Source organism: Cryptotermes secundus, unplaced genomic scaffold (assembly GCF_002891405.2).
Source record: "Cryptotermes secundus unplaced genomic scaffold, Csec_1.0 scaffold693, whole genome shotgun sequence".
NCBI lineage: Eukaryota > Metazoa > Arthropoda > Insecta > Blattodea > Kalotermitidae > Cryptotermes > Cryptotermes secundus.
This window is the reverse complement of record NW_019722434.1, coordinates 684355-697435: the sequence shown is the minus strand read 5'-3', so window position 1 is coordinate 697435 and position 13081 is coordinate 684355. Positions and strand designations below refer to the sequence as shown.

General features: G+C 49.0%; 1 protein-coding gene across 5 annotated transcripts in view; it reads left to right on the top strand.

The window, feature by feature from the left end:
• Nucleotides 1-13081, top strand: part of LOC111861471 (potassium voltage-gated channel unc-103) — a 164757-nt gene that overhangs the window by 31975 nt on the left and 119701 nt on the right. For all 5 annotated transcript variants that reach the window (XM_033750334.1, XM_033750337.1, XM_033750335.1 and 2 more), the window contains exons 3-8: nt 4666-4812; nt 5745-5892; nt 6074-6233; nt 7510-7672; nt 11936-12081; nt 12567-12647. In XM_033750334.1, coding sequence (XP_033606225.1) covers nt 4666-4812; nt 5745-5892; nt 6074-6233; nt 7510-7672; nt 11936-12081; nt 12567-12647 — 845 coding nt within the window. The remainder of the gene's footprint in view (nt 1-4665; nt 4813-5744; nt 5893-6073; nt 6234-7509; nt 7673-11935; nt 12082-12566; nt 12648-13081) is intronic.

The following is a 13081-nucleotide window of genomic DNA, read 5'->3' as shown; positions in this document are numbered from 1 at the left end:
TCCGAAACCTCTCAGTGAACTATTACAGGAGTATACGGCGTCACGGTGCACAAGATAGTGCTCTCTGTGTTGCAATTTAGTGACCAAGCGAGGGATAGAACTGTAAGTCGTTGCATGTACGCACGCACGCATACACACATAAAATGTATAGACTGTTTTATTTATAGATAGTAGACCATGTTGAAGACTAAGCGTAAATTCGAGGATAATATTAAGAAGGGTCTAAGTACGATACATGATTGTAGACTTGGTTATATGGCGGTCTCTTGCGTATTGTTGTTCTCTAAAATGCAGGGAATTCCTTGACTAGCTGAACAACCGTTAGCTTCTCAAGAAGGATTCCTCTTCATGGAATTATTTTCGTTACTAGGCCATACTGTTCAGTGTGATGTAACAATGTTGACGTCTTGTACTGTCGGTGCAAGTGAAAGTTGCCCTTCAGAACACAGGGGTTGCGTAACGTTTTGCCCACAGTGTATTCCTGTGCTCCATGTGAGTCTCACAACGAACAGCTGTTGTTTGTCCAAGTAGCATTAGTCGGCTCGTGTTTTGAGTGAAAACGCACTTTTCTTAATACGGTTTAGCTGAACTTGCGATTTCAGAGGGCCAAGACACCACAAGAATGGGCGTGTTTGTGTGGAAGATATATGAGGGTCTCGCTGTGGTGACAGCACCCAGTACTGTCGTCAGGGATATGGCGCCTTGACGCCGCTTTCCGAGCAGCGTACTGCCTCCATCCTCAGGGTAGAATCTCGCGAGAAGATCTGAATTCTAAAAAGAGTTATTTGCATGGACGCTGGGCTGCGAAGTGGCAGCACTGATCGGTTTCCCTTTCAGCGAGAGTTCCCAGAGGAAGGCGAGTCCTGTCCCTGCCAAGGCTCGATGTAAACACTTGCAGCATTGGCCTAATGACTGTTGCTTGTGTCGCTCTTACTCGCGGCAAGGCCGGGTCTTCCTGCTCTATATCTGTCCCCCCCTCCAAAAAACGTGGCCTGGCTGCTAAAAATAGATCGCACGCTTATACCTCGAGTGACGTCATTACCTTGTCGTGACGTCATTAAAGCGCTCGGGCTTACACGATCATGGCTGTTGCCTGAGAGGTCACAACACCGCGCCCTCATGAGCACTGGCTGTCGTCGGGGCTATTTGTCTCTAAGGTGTATTACTATTGGTTACCTTTCCCGTCCCTCTGTGTGTCCAGGCAACACATTCTCGCAGTGGCCACTTTATTTGCCACCAGCTTTAACATTAAGAATTATTGCTTTTTTATTGTTCTTAGTGGGGTGAGACTGAGTCCACTTGGTACTGCGGCCACTACTGGCCTATTGTACCAGCCCTGGATGGTAGATGAGGGTGATTGTGGAGCAGTTGGTGGAATGAAGATTGGCAGGGGAAACCGAAGTACTCGGATCAGACCCCGGATCAGACCCCGGACTCGAACCCGAGCCGCCGAGCTGTGACGTGGCCAATATTAGGAAACCCTACGTTCTGTGCACACGGTGTATATATGTGTTATTTACGATTCCCACAATATACATCAATTAGTTCTCAAAACAGCGTTATGCTGTTCGTCTTTGTAATGCCGACGCGGTGTGTTTCTTTCTCTGAGATAGGAATTGATCGCAGACGTATTACTTAGAGGCCCCTCTACAGTGCAGGGCCTCTCGCTACTCCCCCCTCCCCACTTTTTCTATTTCAGGCTGGAATGGATCAAGCAGGCGGTTGGTTGCGACTTGAATGTTCCTGTGTAAGTGTTCCGAAGGATTGTATCGACCCGCGCGTGACGTCATGTTGGTGTAAGCACGTGCCTGTGTGCTCTCTGTGCGGTCCAGCCTCGAGCACGTGACGTCACCGCGCAGGGCAATGACCCGAGCGCGCACTTAGTGCCACTGAGTGGCCCGTCATGTCTCGTTGGGTCAGGTCGTACCCGCACATCGCCCGGGATGTGGTCTCAGCGGAATTTCACCGTAATGTGCTACGTCCCTAAACCCTTGGAGCCCTGACGTTCGTCTAAATAATATTTAAACATTAAGTTTCTACCAACGAGAAAACTTCAAAGACAGAGACCTGCGTGAGAATCATAAGGTAAAGGTGAAGCTGTCCACGTAACAGGCCATGGAGGCCCATAGGGTTGTGAGACGTCGAGGCTCCCACATTTTCTGTAGACAGTGGGTTCACAGATAGCGGTTCCCGCCGCCCTTTACCACCAGGAAGATTCCTGGTACCCATTTCTGTTAGAAGCTGAGTCGATCCCAGGGCCGTAGTACGGCTGGAAGGATTAGGTAAATTGAAAAAATATAATGACCTCATTGGGCATTGTACCCGCGACCTTCCGACACACACAAACACACCGTGTGCACAAAGTGCAGAGTTCGTAGATATTAAAATGTGATATATGCAGTACCATTGTACTTTAAAGTAAAAAAGGTGAAGTTGTCCCTGTGCTTAACTAATTAAGCACTACGCCATGAAGTCGTTAGGGGTGTGGATGTATAGACCCGCGTTTTCTTGAACTTGGCACTAGTTGGACGTGAATGGTCAGCCTTACTCCTTGGCCCCTTTATCCTCCTGAAAAGAGCCCCCGGAACCCATTGGCTGGGAGGCTTGGTGGGCCTCAGAGCCGGTCTTGACGAAATTGAGAAGTGAAATTCTTGGCCCCACCGGGACTCGAAATCCGACCCCTCGGTTGTTCATCCCGTAGGCAGTCGCTATACCGACTGCACTACCCGGCGCTTTACCGGTGTGCTTTAAAGTTTTAAAAGGAGAATACAAATTATGAAGGAGCTTTGCTGTTTGTGAGGTCCAGGGTTCCCCGAACAAGACACATGCAGACAGGAACATAAGCCTGTCTTGCGCAAGTTTGGTTTCCATGTACTTCAGGGAAAGGCCGCCAGATGGCTGAAGCTGTTATTACAAGCGGCCCAGACCGAGATTGGGGGAGTACCGCGTACCTCAGATGTATTGATGTTCTCCACGTATGGGTATTGTGCAAGATGTAGTTGATTCGTTTGTGGTTCATGTAACGACGCTTTCAGGTCAGACTGTGTAGCGTCGAATGGTAGGGCGGTAAGTGAATAATGAGTTGGAATGGATATGGAAGGAAGCGGTGCCGCGAGGTAACGAGGAAAACAGCGAATATTTTCAGTCAGTATAACCCATCACCCCTCAGACAAGTGCACAGAGCAAGCTATTCGTGACAGGGTGTACGCCTTGTGTAGTTTCGTGGGGTGGGATGAGACTGAGTCCACTTGGTACTTCGGCCACTGCTGGCCTCTTGTAGCAGCCCCGGATGGTAGATGTTATTGAGTATGGAGCAGTCGGTGGAATGAGAATTGGCAAGGGAAACCGAAGTACTCGGAGAAAACCTGCCACAGTGCCACCCTGTCCACCACAAATTCCACATGACCTGACCTGGACAGAACCCGGGCCGGCCGGGGTGGGAATCCGGCGACTAACCGCCTGAGTTATAGCAGGGCCCAACCTTAATCTTTGTAACGGTGAAAGTAAAGGTAAAAGACAAAATTGTCCCTGTACCTAATTAATTAAGCAATGTGCCATGAAGGAGTATAGGGGAGTGAATATATTGCTCGACCACTGTTGAGAAAGCGCCCCCAGTTACGAAAGAAACGTCTTGAACACTAGAGACGGGATAGCGACTCTCTTCTGATTCCAGTACGATTGTTGTTTGACAGCAACGTAGGCCTGCCTTCACGTTTGAATATTTCCCACTTTTCAACAATTCAACCATGATTATTGTTCGTCTAAATCATCCCCGAAGTTGCATGCCTCGTCATCAAACAATGACGTAGTTCGCTGTGTCGTCATTAGGAAGTTACTAGATTCTATTCTCAACGTACGAATGGAGGAACCGAACCGGTCGGTTTAGTGGTCCTCGGTTCGATTCTCGGCTATCCGGACTGACGCTTTTCGTGGTTTTCCTCGGTTCCTTCAGGCGGTAGCACGTTTAGGTTAGGACCGATTCCTTTCAAATCCTTTCCAGTTGAGCAGTTACTGTACCGTCTCGACACTGAAAACGTCTTGCAGTAGCCCAGAAGAAAGAGACGTGACGGAAGTGCCCTTACTGGAGAGCCCGATGTCTGCCGGGTTGCCTACTCGCAGCTTCGCTGTGCAACAGGGTGCTGTAGTTTAATGTCATGAAATTTATAAATATTTAAACTGTAAAAGGAAACAGCTACACTCCAATGCAAATAGAAGAGTCAGTAGAACAGGCCTTAAAGTGAGCATAACTCCAAACTGTATGCACTTTACAGTAGCAGCCAGAAACACCAAAATACAAGGACCAACCGTAAGGCAAAAAGTGAAACAAAACGTGTATGCGGGAAGAGTCAGCAACTCAACACAGAACTGTAGCACACAGACATATCAAAACGAACATATGTACCAACAAAAGCAGTCAACAAATTAAGAATTTACAGAAAGAAATGGAAGAAATGCACAAAAACAGCAACAACAAGTACGTAACTTAACCAAGTCGCAAACAACAAACACAAGAAGCAAATGTACAGAGTTCTTAACTGACGTTGCTCATAGACGGCAGGGCGTGTGAGGCAAATTCAGGTCTACACAGCGCGTTGAGCGTCAGAAGTGCGGCTTACAGTTTCCTGCCCTGAAACTCTGATACATCTTAATGTTATCCTTGCAAAGGTACCAAGTTCCTCTGCAGCGAGGTGATCGCGCCCATCAAGAGCGAGGTGGATGACATCTGTCTGTACATCATCAACTTTGAGGACCTGACAGTGCCACCCGCCCCAGCGGAGGAAGGCGTGGAGGCCAACCACAAGCTCAGCAAGCGTAAGTATATGTAGTTATTAGTGACAGACGGACGTGAGAGTGGTTAGTGATGTCACAGGTTGGTAGCACGGCCACGAGTGTAACCTGTTCATAGTTGGTACACCTGAACAGAAGTCCATATAAAGGAGAAGTTAAGCCCATTACAGTGACCGCGTGGATTCTGTGGCTTGAAGATTACTTCATGGGTTCGAATCCCACTCGAAGCAAGGATGTATATTCTTGGTTATTTCGCATTTGTGTTGCCCTGAGTTGGGAGATTCCTTCCGACGGACCGACGGACTAGCGAGCGGGCATTGCGTCTGACCCCCGAAGTTCATTCTGAAGTGGATCTGGAATAAGACTATAAATGAATTCCTTTGCGAAGTGCGTTCAGTCTGCAGACTGCCCCACTTCGCGTGGAACAAGCTGACGCAGACTTACTCTTCCGGCCGCGGTTGCACCGAATCATCTATGGACTTGAAGAGTACTATGTTCTATGATGTAACGCCATGTAGACCGTTGGAAGTCAACCGACGTTTCGGAGGTACATATTTCCTCCATCTCCAGGATCGAATAAGCCGAGCAAGATACCAGCATGAAAGCAGCTGGCCGGAAATTTCGGATTATCAAAGCCGGAGGGACAAGGGAGGGGGAACGGAAAAGTGGACCTCAGTTCCCATTGGTTCGCCGTGGGACGGAGTGAAAATACTGGGCCCTCACACGACCACCGAGCGCACAAATAGGAGACAAGAACACGAGTTTGTGGGGTTTTGCTGGTCTAGGAAAAATGTAAGGGTGTGTTGGGCAGGGAATTGAAGTGTAAGGGAGAGACTTCGGTTTATTCGACCCTGAAGATGGAGGCGATATGTTCCTAGGAAACGCCGGTTGACTTTAAGCTGCCTACTCGGCGTTGTATCCCAGAAGATAAGCCTCAAACCCTACATCTTGTGCAGTTGATCGGGCGAGGCAGTCCTTCCGGCAGTCCTTGAAGATGGGCTCCTTTCGGGCCCGCAGCCTGCGCCTGACGGGCTACCTCACGCCGCCCAGTGACGTCACTACTGAAGAGGCCGAAGAGGACGTTGATCGGAAAGTGGAGCAGCGGTAGGTAAAGTGGCTCTACTTGTTCGCCCTTTGAAGCACCAGTTCCTTCAACATAAATAACTCTGAATTTTCCCCACGCAGTGTATTTATGTATATCTTAGGAATCTCACAATTAGCAGCAGTTACTTGGAGCCCCTGACGAAGATCGTTACCTAGTAACGCGCCATTGTTGGTGTTGTAGGCTACTGGGGGCGCAGCCCTCGGCAGAACGAAAGAGGAGCATCTTCATGAGGTCCCGCCTACAAACAGGATCACCGGACACCCGAGTGTCACTCCGCGACGCCGAGAACAATAACCAGGTGTCTACCTCGCCCCCAGCACCCATCGCGTCCCCGGAAGTTGTGAGTTCAGATGCACTGTTCTGCAGGCATAGGCCATATTGTGAGGCGTCAGCAGTTGGTAGCCCGAACTGAGTGAGGCTACCACCAGAGACGTCATGTAAACTTGCAGTAGAAGTGAACGTGACATTATGTGCAGCATTTCAGGTGCTCACAGCCCTGATTATCTTCTAGGATATAACGCCGTGTAGTCCGTTTGAAAGTCAGCCGACGTTTCGGAAAAATATATCGCTTCCATCTTCAGAGTCGAATAAGCTGAGCACTTGACCTCTCTCCCTTACACTTTTCCTAGACCAGCAAACCCGCCACTTTTCAGGGCCCACTCGGAGGCTGTATGAGAGCGCAGCGGCTTCACTGTGGCCAACAGCAAGCCAATGAGGACTGAGGTCCACTCTTACATTTTCCTCCGGCTTCCTGTGTAATCCGAAATTTCCAGCCAGCCGATTACTCTGCTCTCCACCTGCTTTTACCCTGGTAACTTGCTCGGCTTATTCTACCCTGAAGATGGAGGCGATATATTCCTCCAAAAAGTCGGTTGACTTTCGAGGGACTACACGGCGTTGTATCCCAGAAGACAGTGAGTACTTCTAATGGACCTGCCTCTGTGGGTGGTGAGAGAGGTAACGCGGGTTGCGGCTTGCCACGGCCCACCGTCTGTCTTTGTATCTGGATATACGTATAAATGTTTGAAGTATATTTGTAATTATATTTTTCTACTCGAAATATAGCAATCACGTAATTATTGGACTTCTGTATTTCGAATAGTTGGATAATCGGATAGTCCTGCCACACCAGCGCTTTAAATTAGTTCGGATTGCCGAGATGGCATTGTATGTGGTATCAAGGCATGCATGCTACATTCCCCGCTCATCCATCCAGATTTATTCGTAGCTCGTGATTATATACTGGACTCATGTCTGTCTTTCTGCTCTGTTTGCTGATTAATGAATCAGTGTACTTCTCAGAAGCTGTCAGAGCCCACGAATGGACCCCGTGCTGAGCCAGTTGAATCCTGTCCACGGCTTCTAAACCTCCCATCCGTGACAAGGCCTTACGTGTCGATTCTTCCCTTTCGCTTCTTCCAGCTACAATTTTGTATGAATTTGTCATCTCACTGATGCGTGCTGCGGGCCTCGCCCATCTCATCCCCGTCATCTCGTCACCCTAATGAGTCTTGGCGAGGAGTGTAAACCGTGTTCTCAAACACCCTCAGCCCACCTGAGCGTGCTGCCTACATCTTCAGGGTGTGACGTCAGCCAGAGTGTTTTTGTCGATGCAGGTGTCACAGCGAAGCAGCAATCTGTGGGAGATGGAGGAGACCCCTGCCTCCAGGCCCGTCCCTCATGCTACGTCACTGGACACCATCACGCGGAGGACTCTTGTGCCTGACGTGGGGTCCGCGACCCACAAGGTGCCTAGCAGGAGTGCAACGGTCAGCGTGTGTAAGTATCGTGCGTCTCATCTTGATGTACTCCAGAATTCTGAAGGGACACGGCGGTACAGATTGTCCCTATACACTGTGCCTTGAAGGCATATGGGGAGTGGGGGTGCAGCTCCTCACATTCCTAACCTCGGAATTAGATGGAGGTGAGTGGTTACTATTGAATAGGGAAAGAACCCCTCACCTTTTGGATAGGTGGCTGGGTGGGGCCTCAGGATCGGTCTGGATTCTGTGGAGAGAAGAGAAGTCTGTCCTGTCTGTGAGAATCAAACCTTGATTCCTCGGTCGGCCAGCCAGTACTCGGTTGAAGCCGGCACCGAACGTCACAGTCAAGTGGGTGGTAATCCTGCGTCGTATTTTCGAGATCCCATTTTCAAATCTTGGCCCGGAAACTCACTGCCTTGACCGGAGTTTTCATGGTTTTCCTCAGTAAACCTTAAGAAGAAAACACAAGTAACCAGGAATTCTGGGATGTGCCCGTCTGCGTCCCTCGCAATTGTCTGTCCCCTAGTGACCCTGACAACAAAGTTGGGTGGTGGTCGGGAGGGCCTTGGTTTTCCGTAATTTCCTTCACTCCGTCCAGGAAAGTCGGGCCACAACCTCTTCCTTCCAGATCCTTTCCAGTTCTGTCAGTCACCCTACCATCTAATAAGAGGTAAGGTGAAGTTGTCCCTGTGCTTGATTAATTAAGCACTACAGCATCAAGGCGTATGGGGGAGTGGATGTATAGAGTGGTCAGCTTCATGCCACTCCAGCTGCCCTTAGCGCAGCCTGAAAGTCCTCTCGCTCCACTCCCCCTTGCTCCTGTACTCAAGCCGCCTTGCGCGGTTTCAGTCTCTCCAGCTGCCCTCAACACAGCCTGAAAGTCCTCTCGCTCCACTCCCCCTTGCTCCTGTACTCAAGCCGCCTTGCGCGGTTTCAGTCTCTCCAGCTGCCCTAAACACAGCCTGAAAGTCCTCTCGCTCCACTCCCCCTTGCTCCTGTACTCAAGCCGCCTTGCGCGGTTTCAGTCTCTCCAGCTGCCCTAAACACAGCCTGAAAGTCCTCTCGCTCCAATCCCCCTTGCTCCTGTACTCAAGCCGCCTTGCTCGTAAATTTCACGTCTTAAACTATGTACTCAACTGTGAACAGAATTCTTCATTTTTCATATTTCGTTCCGGATTAGCGAGGGCTTGCTGTACTGATTCCATTAAACTTATTTTGCGCACAAGATTCTATTTCGGGTATGTCTGTCTGTCTTACTGCAGATCCCACTCTGGTTCGATCCTCTGTCAGGACCAACTGGACACGAGCTTGCAGTTCATATCAACCTTATTTTTTTTTTTTGCTAGTGGGGTGGGACTAAGTCTCTTGTACTGCGGCCACTTCTGGCCTATTGTACCAGCCCCAGATGATAGGTGAGGGTGATTGTGGAGCAATTGGTGGAATGAAGATTGGCAGGGGAAACCGAAGTACTCGGAGAAAACCTGCCCCAGCGCCACTTTATCCACCACAAATCCCACTTGACCAGACCCGGGATCGAACCCGGGCCGCCGCGGTGGGAAGCCAGCGACTAACCGCTTGAGCTATGGCGCGCCCTCATATCAACCCTAACGTTATGCCCTGTGTCTCATATATATATATTACATGTGCTCAGTGGATTTGGTGAAGTCCACCAAGACATGAGCTGTAGAGAGACTATTGGTTTTAACAGGGCCTTAGTTAACAGTGCAGCAGCAACCACAGCTCCGCTACGTGCCATACGTCTCCGTAATTGCAGGCCAGAGTGTAGGTCTAAAACCATGGCAAACTTGCCTGAAGGTGCTGTATAATTTCTGTGCCTACACAGGAAGGAGTAGGACAAGTTAGCAACAAGCAAACAGCAGAATTGTGTGTTCACGTTTGTTGTTAATATGCTCGCTACACCAAACAATGGGATGACGTCATTGAATGACATTTGAATTCATCTGATTTGTTCTTGTTGTCAAATCTGACCCCGAGGCGAGTTATTATTGTGAAACACAAGAACACGAGAAGTCACAGGTGCTGACTGAATGACACTGTGAGCAAGAAAGCGTATGCATTCCGACGGCTTCTGACGATGGTGTATGATACGCAGATCTGGGGTTTCTGGACGCTGGCCATCGTCCGGTAGTACGAAAGAACACAGTTTCGGCAACTGGACCCGTTTCCGTCTTCAGGTGAGGGGTTGAGAGGCATCTCCTCTGTTGGTCCCGTTAGAAAGAGCCAGGTCCAGTGAATGAGGTTAATTTTTTCTAATGGACCCAGCACAGTACGTGTCTTCTGCCCCTTCATCTGTGAATGGAGGCAGATCCAGTTTCCGAAACGTCATGTTTGTAAGAATATCAGAAGATGTACAAGATCCAGAAACCCACTAATCCTGAAGAAAATGTGTACTGTCTTTCGATTTTATTTGCAAATTCAGTTGATATATATCACAAATTCTCAGTTAACCAAGGAACAATTGATGTTTCCTAGTTCAGTGATCAGTTGCTTCAACATTGCAGTATTGAAGTCTCTGCTGTAATTGAATTGGCAGTACTAATTTCTTTCTAGAAACTCTTAATTTCATTCCAAAGACCGCAACATCAGGAAGAAACAGTATCATGTTGTCATGCAACGCAGAGTTGCAATCCAACCGAATATGGCAACAATAATCAGTGCACTGGCATGGGAACAATGACGTCATCCCATTGGCAACCCCTTTCTTGCAGCTGATATGTTGTGTTTTCGCCCACAGCTCTGGAGGCGAGTATCGAAGCCACGGCCCTTCGCTCCCATACGGTAGATAACTTTTGCAAAGGTAACTGAACAACGCGGTAGCAATAGCACAGCTTGCTAGCATCAGATGGCTAGATCAGTGTGCTAACTCCGCACCAGAGGTTGGAGTCACGCAGAGCACTAGACGTCGCCTCCAGGGCGCAGCACTTCGCTTTCTGTACTCACTTCAGCTTATTGCTTTGCACTTCACCCTGCACGAGAGACTCAGCTGAACCATTGCTGTGGGACAGACGCATTCCTGCTCTGTGTACCCGAGGTTCAGGACTGCAATCGGCCGCCCAGCAGTTACCTCTAGCCCTTCATGTAGACACTAGGGCAGTACCTCAAGTTCGGCCATGGCCGGTCCCCACCACGCCCTGTTCAGTGCTCCTGACACCGTAAATAGGCAAATCAGATGATGGCCATCATCTTTTGTATGTGATGACGTGCAATTTATTAGGTCTCGGCAAAACTTGCTGTCTCCATGATCGGGTTAAAAAATCACATAGGACCAGGGTCTTTGTTCTGCTTGAAATGATCTCGCCCACACATACCACTGTCTGAACATTATCGTCGAAGATTTGGAGGGAAGAAACCATCTGTATGATCTAGACATAGAGGGAATGATGATATTAAGGTGGATGGTTTGGACTGGATTAATGTGACTCAGGATAACGACTGATGGCAGGCTTCTGTCAACACAGTAATGAACCCGTGGATTCTTTCAGACTGAATTTCTTAGGTAGCTGAGAAACTATCAGCTCCTTGTTGTTTGGTTATGTTTATCATACGTCTGCATGCCCACGAGAAATTTCACGAGAAATTCAGCAGAAAAGAGAATTAGGGCTGGCAGCAAAATCTGCGCAAATTCCAATATTCAGTTTCCGGACCCGAACTGGTACTAGTTTTGTTCCGCCCACAGAAGTTCGCACGGCTACCGCATTGCTTCGTCACCTTTTCGAAGGTCTCCTGTGTCAATGTTAATCGGATTTACTGAACTCTTACAGGACGTAGCTGCAAATAGCTGCAACAGTCTCACTGAGTTACGCACTCCAAAGGTGACTATAACTACAGCATACGTAAAGTTCTCAGTCTTCACTAGCCGTTGCGGTAGCGGCTTTCAATGGCGGACGTTCCCCTACCTCTGGGTTCCCGAACTGTCCCCGGCCTCAGCTACCAGCTTCTCACTTCTCATAACTGCAACTCTCCATTGATTCAACCACAACTGAACTACTTCTCGTTATATAGCCCTGGCACGGACCGCACTGAAAACATATTTTCCATTATTAAGTGTTCTATCATTGCCAAGGAAACTTGTCCACAGAGCTGCTCCCTAGCAGCGGATGTTGTACTTTCGCCTGTTTATGCAGCTGTTACTTGGCAGTGGGTTTACATGTCACAATACTAAATTTCGTGAAAGTCTTTCAGTTGGTTCAGTAGTTGTCAAAAGGGGCACACCCAGGGACAGATACTGAAGGGACTTACGCCCTATGCATTGTTGCAGCAACCCGGAACCATGTCGCGAAGTCGTTCCCGAATACGTCATCAGAATCAGACCTGCAGCACTACCGTGGCGTTTGGGACCGAAGCAGCCGGGAGAGGAAGTCGCCGTCGCTTAGCAACGTGGCGTCCGACAGCCTCAGGCACAAGGTAGGCCAACAGAAGGCCCTGGAAGTTGCAGTCGTGCTCCCTTCGCGAACACAGCACACCGGCAGAAAGCAAGGTCACTGAACAACAAGCAATGAAATGGAAAAACTTTGGAGAAATTTTGATGCCAAGTTAAAAAGAATCAAAACTTTATTGTCACAAGAATATTGCTTAATTTAGTCAGTATAGTGACTAGTGGACGACCGAGTATCGGAGTTTGATTCCTGTCAGGAGCATGCAAATTGTCTCCACTGTACAGACCGGCTGGGAGGCTTGTGTAGCCCATCTGATTGGCACTAGAGGCTCACTTCCCTGGGAAAGTGAAACTGACGTTGAGACTGTATCCTTAAGTACACTTAGTGGGCGAGGGTTTTCTTCATTTTAAAGCAGGTGGTAAGCATGGTGACCACTGTGCTTTAAAGGGATAACCAGAACAGGTAGAATAGTGAGCCTGACCGCCTACAATACAGTCTGTCTGTTTCTTCCAGTTCTCAATACAAGACAATGGTTCGGCCAAATTCTTCCAAGGAGCTCTCCACACGCCGAACATGGGCGAGAAGGTGGCTCAGGTGAGTTGAGAACTGTTCCTTCAGAGGGCTCTTGTAGTTGCGACGTAAGGACTGGTACAGGTGGCTCTCGTTAGACGTGGAGGTCGCCTCCTTCCTGTATGTTGGAAACGCATGAATGGCAGCATGGCCGTGTCAGTATGACGGGACGAGTCAGGGAATGTGCGCACGCAACTCAGTGGACATGCGCAGCAGCGTTCACCGTGTCTGCAGACAGCACATGATGTTTCCCGCTGTGTGAAAACGCGTATAACGAAAAGGCTGTCTAATGAGTCACCTGTACTCTACTGATGCCACAGAAAGAAGCCCCATGGATTGACCCCACCACGTCACCCTTAAGCTGTTAACGATTCGCCCTCCAGAGTACTTCTCTATAGAGCCAGCCATTCTGTTAGCGGAAACGGCGCTAGTGACTGCTTGTACAAACGACATGCGAT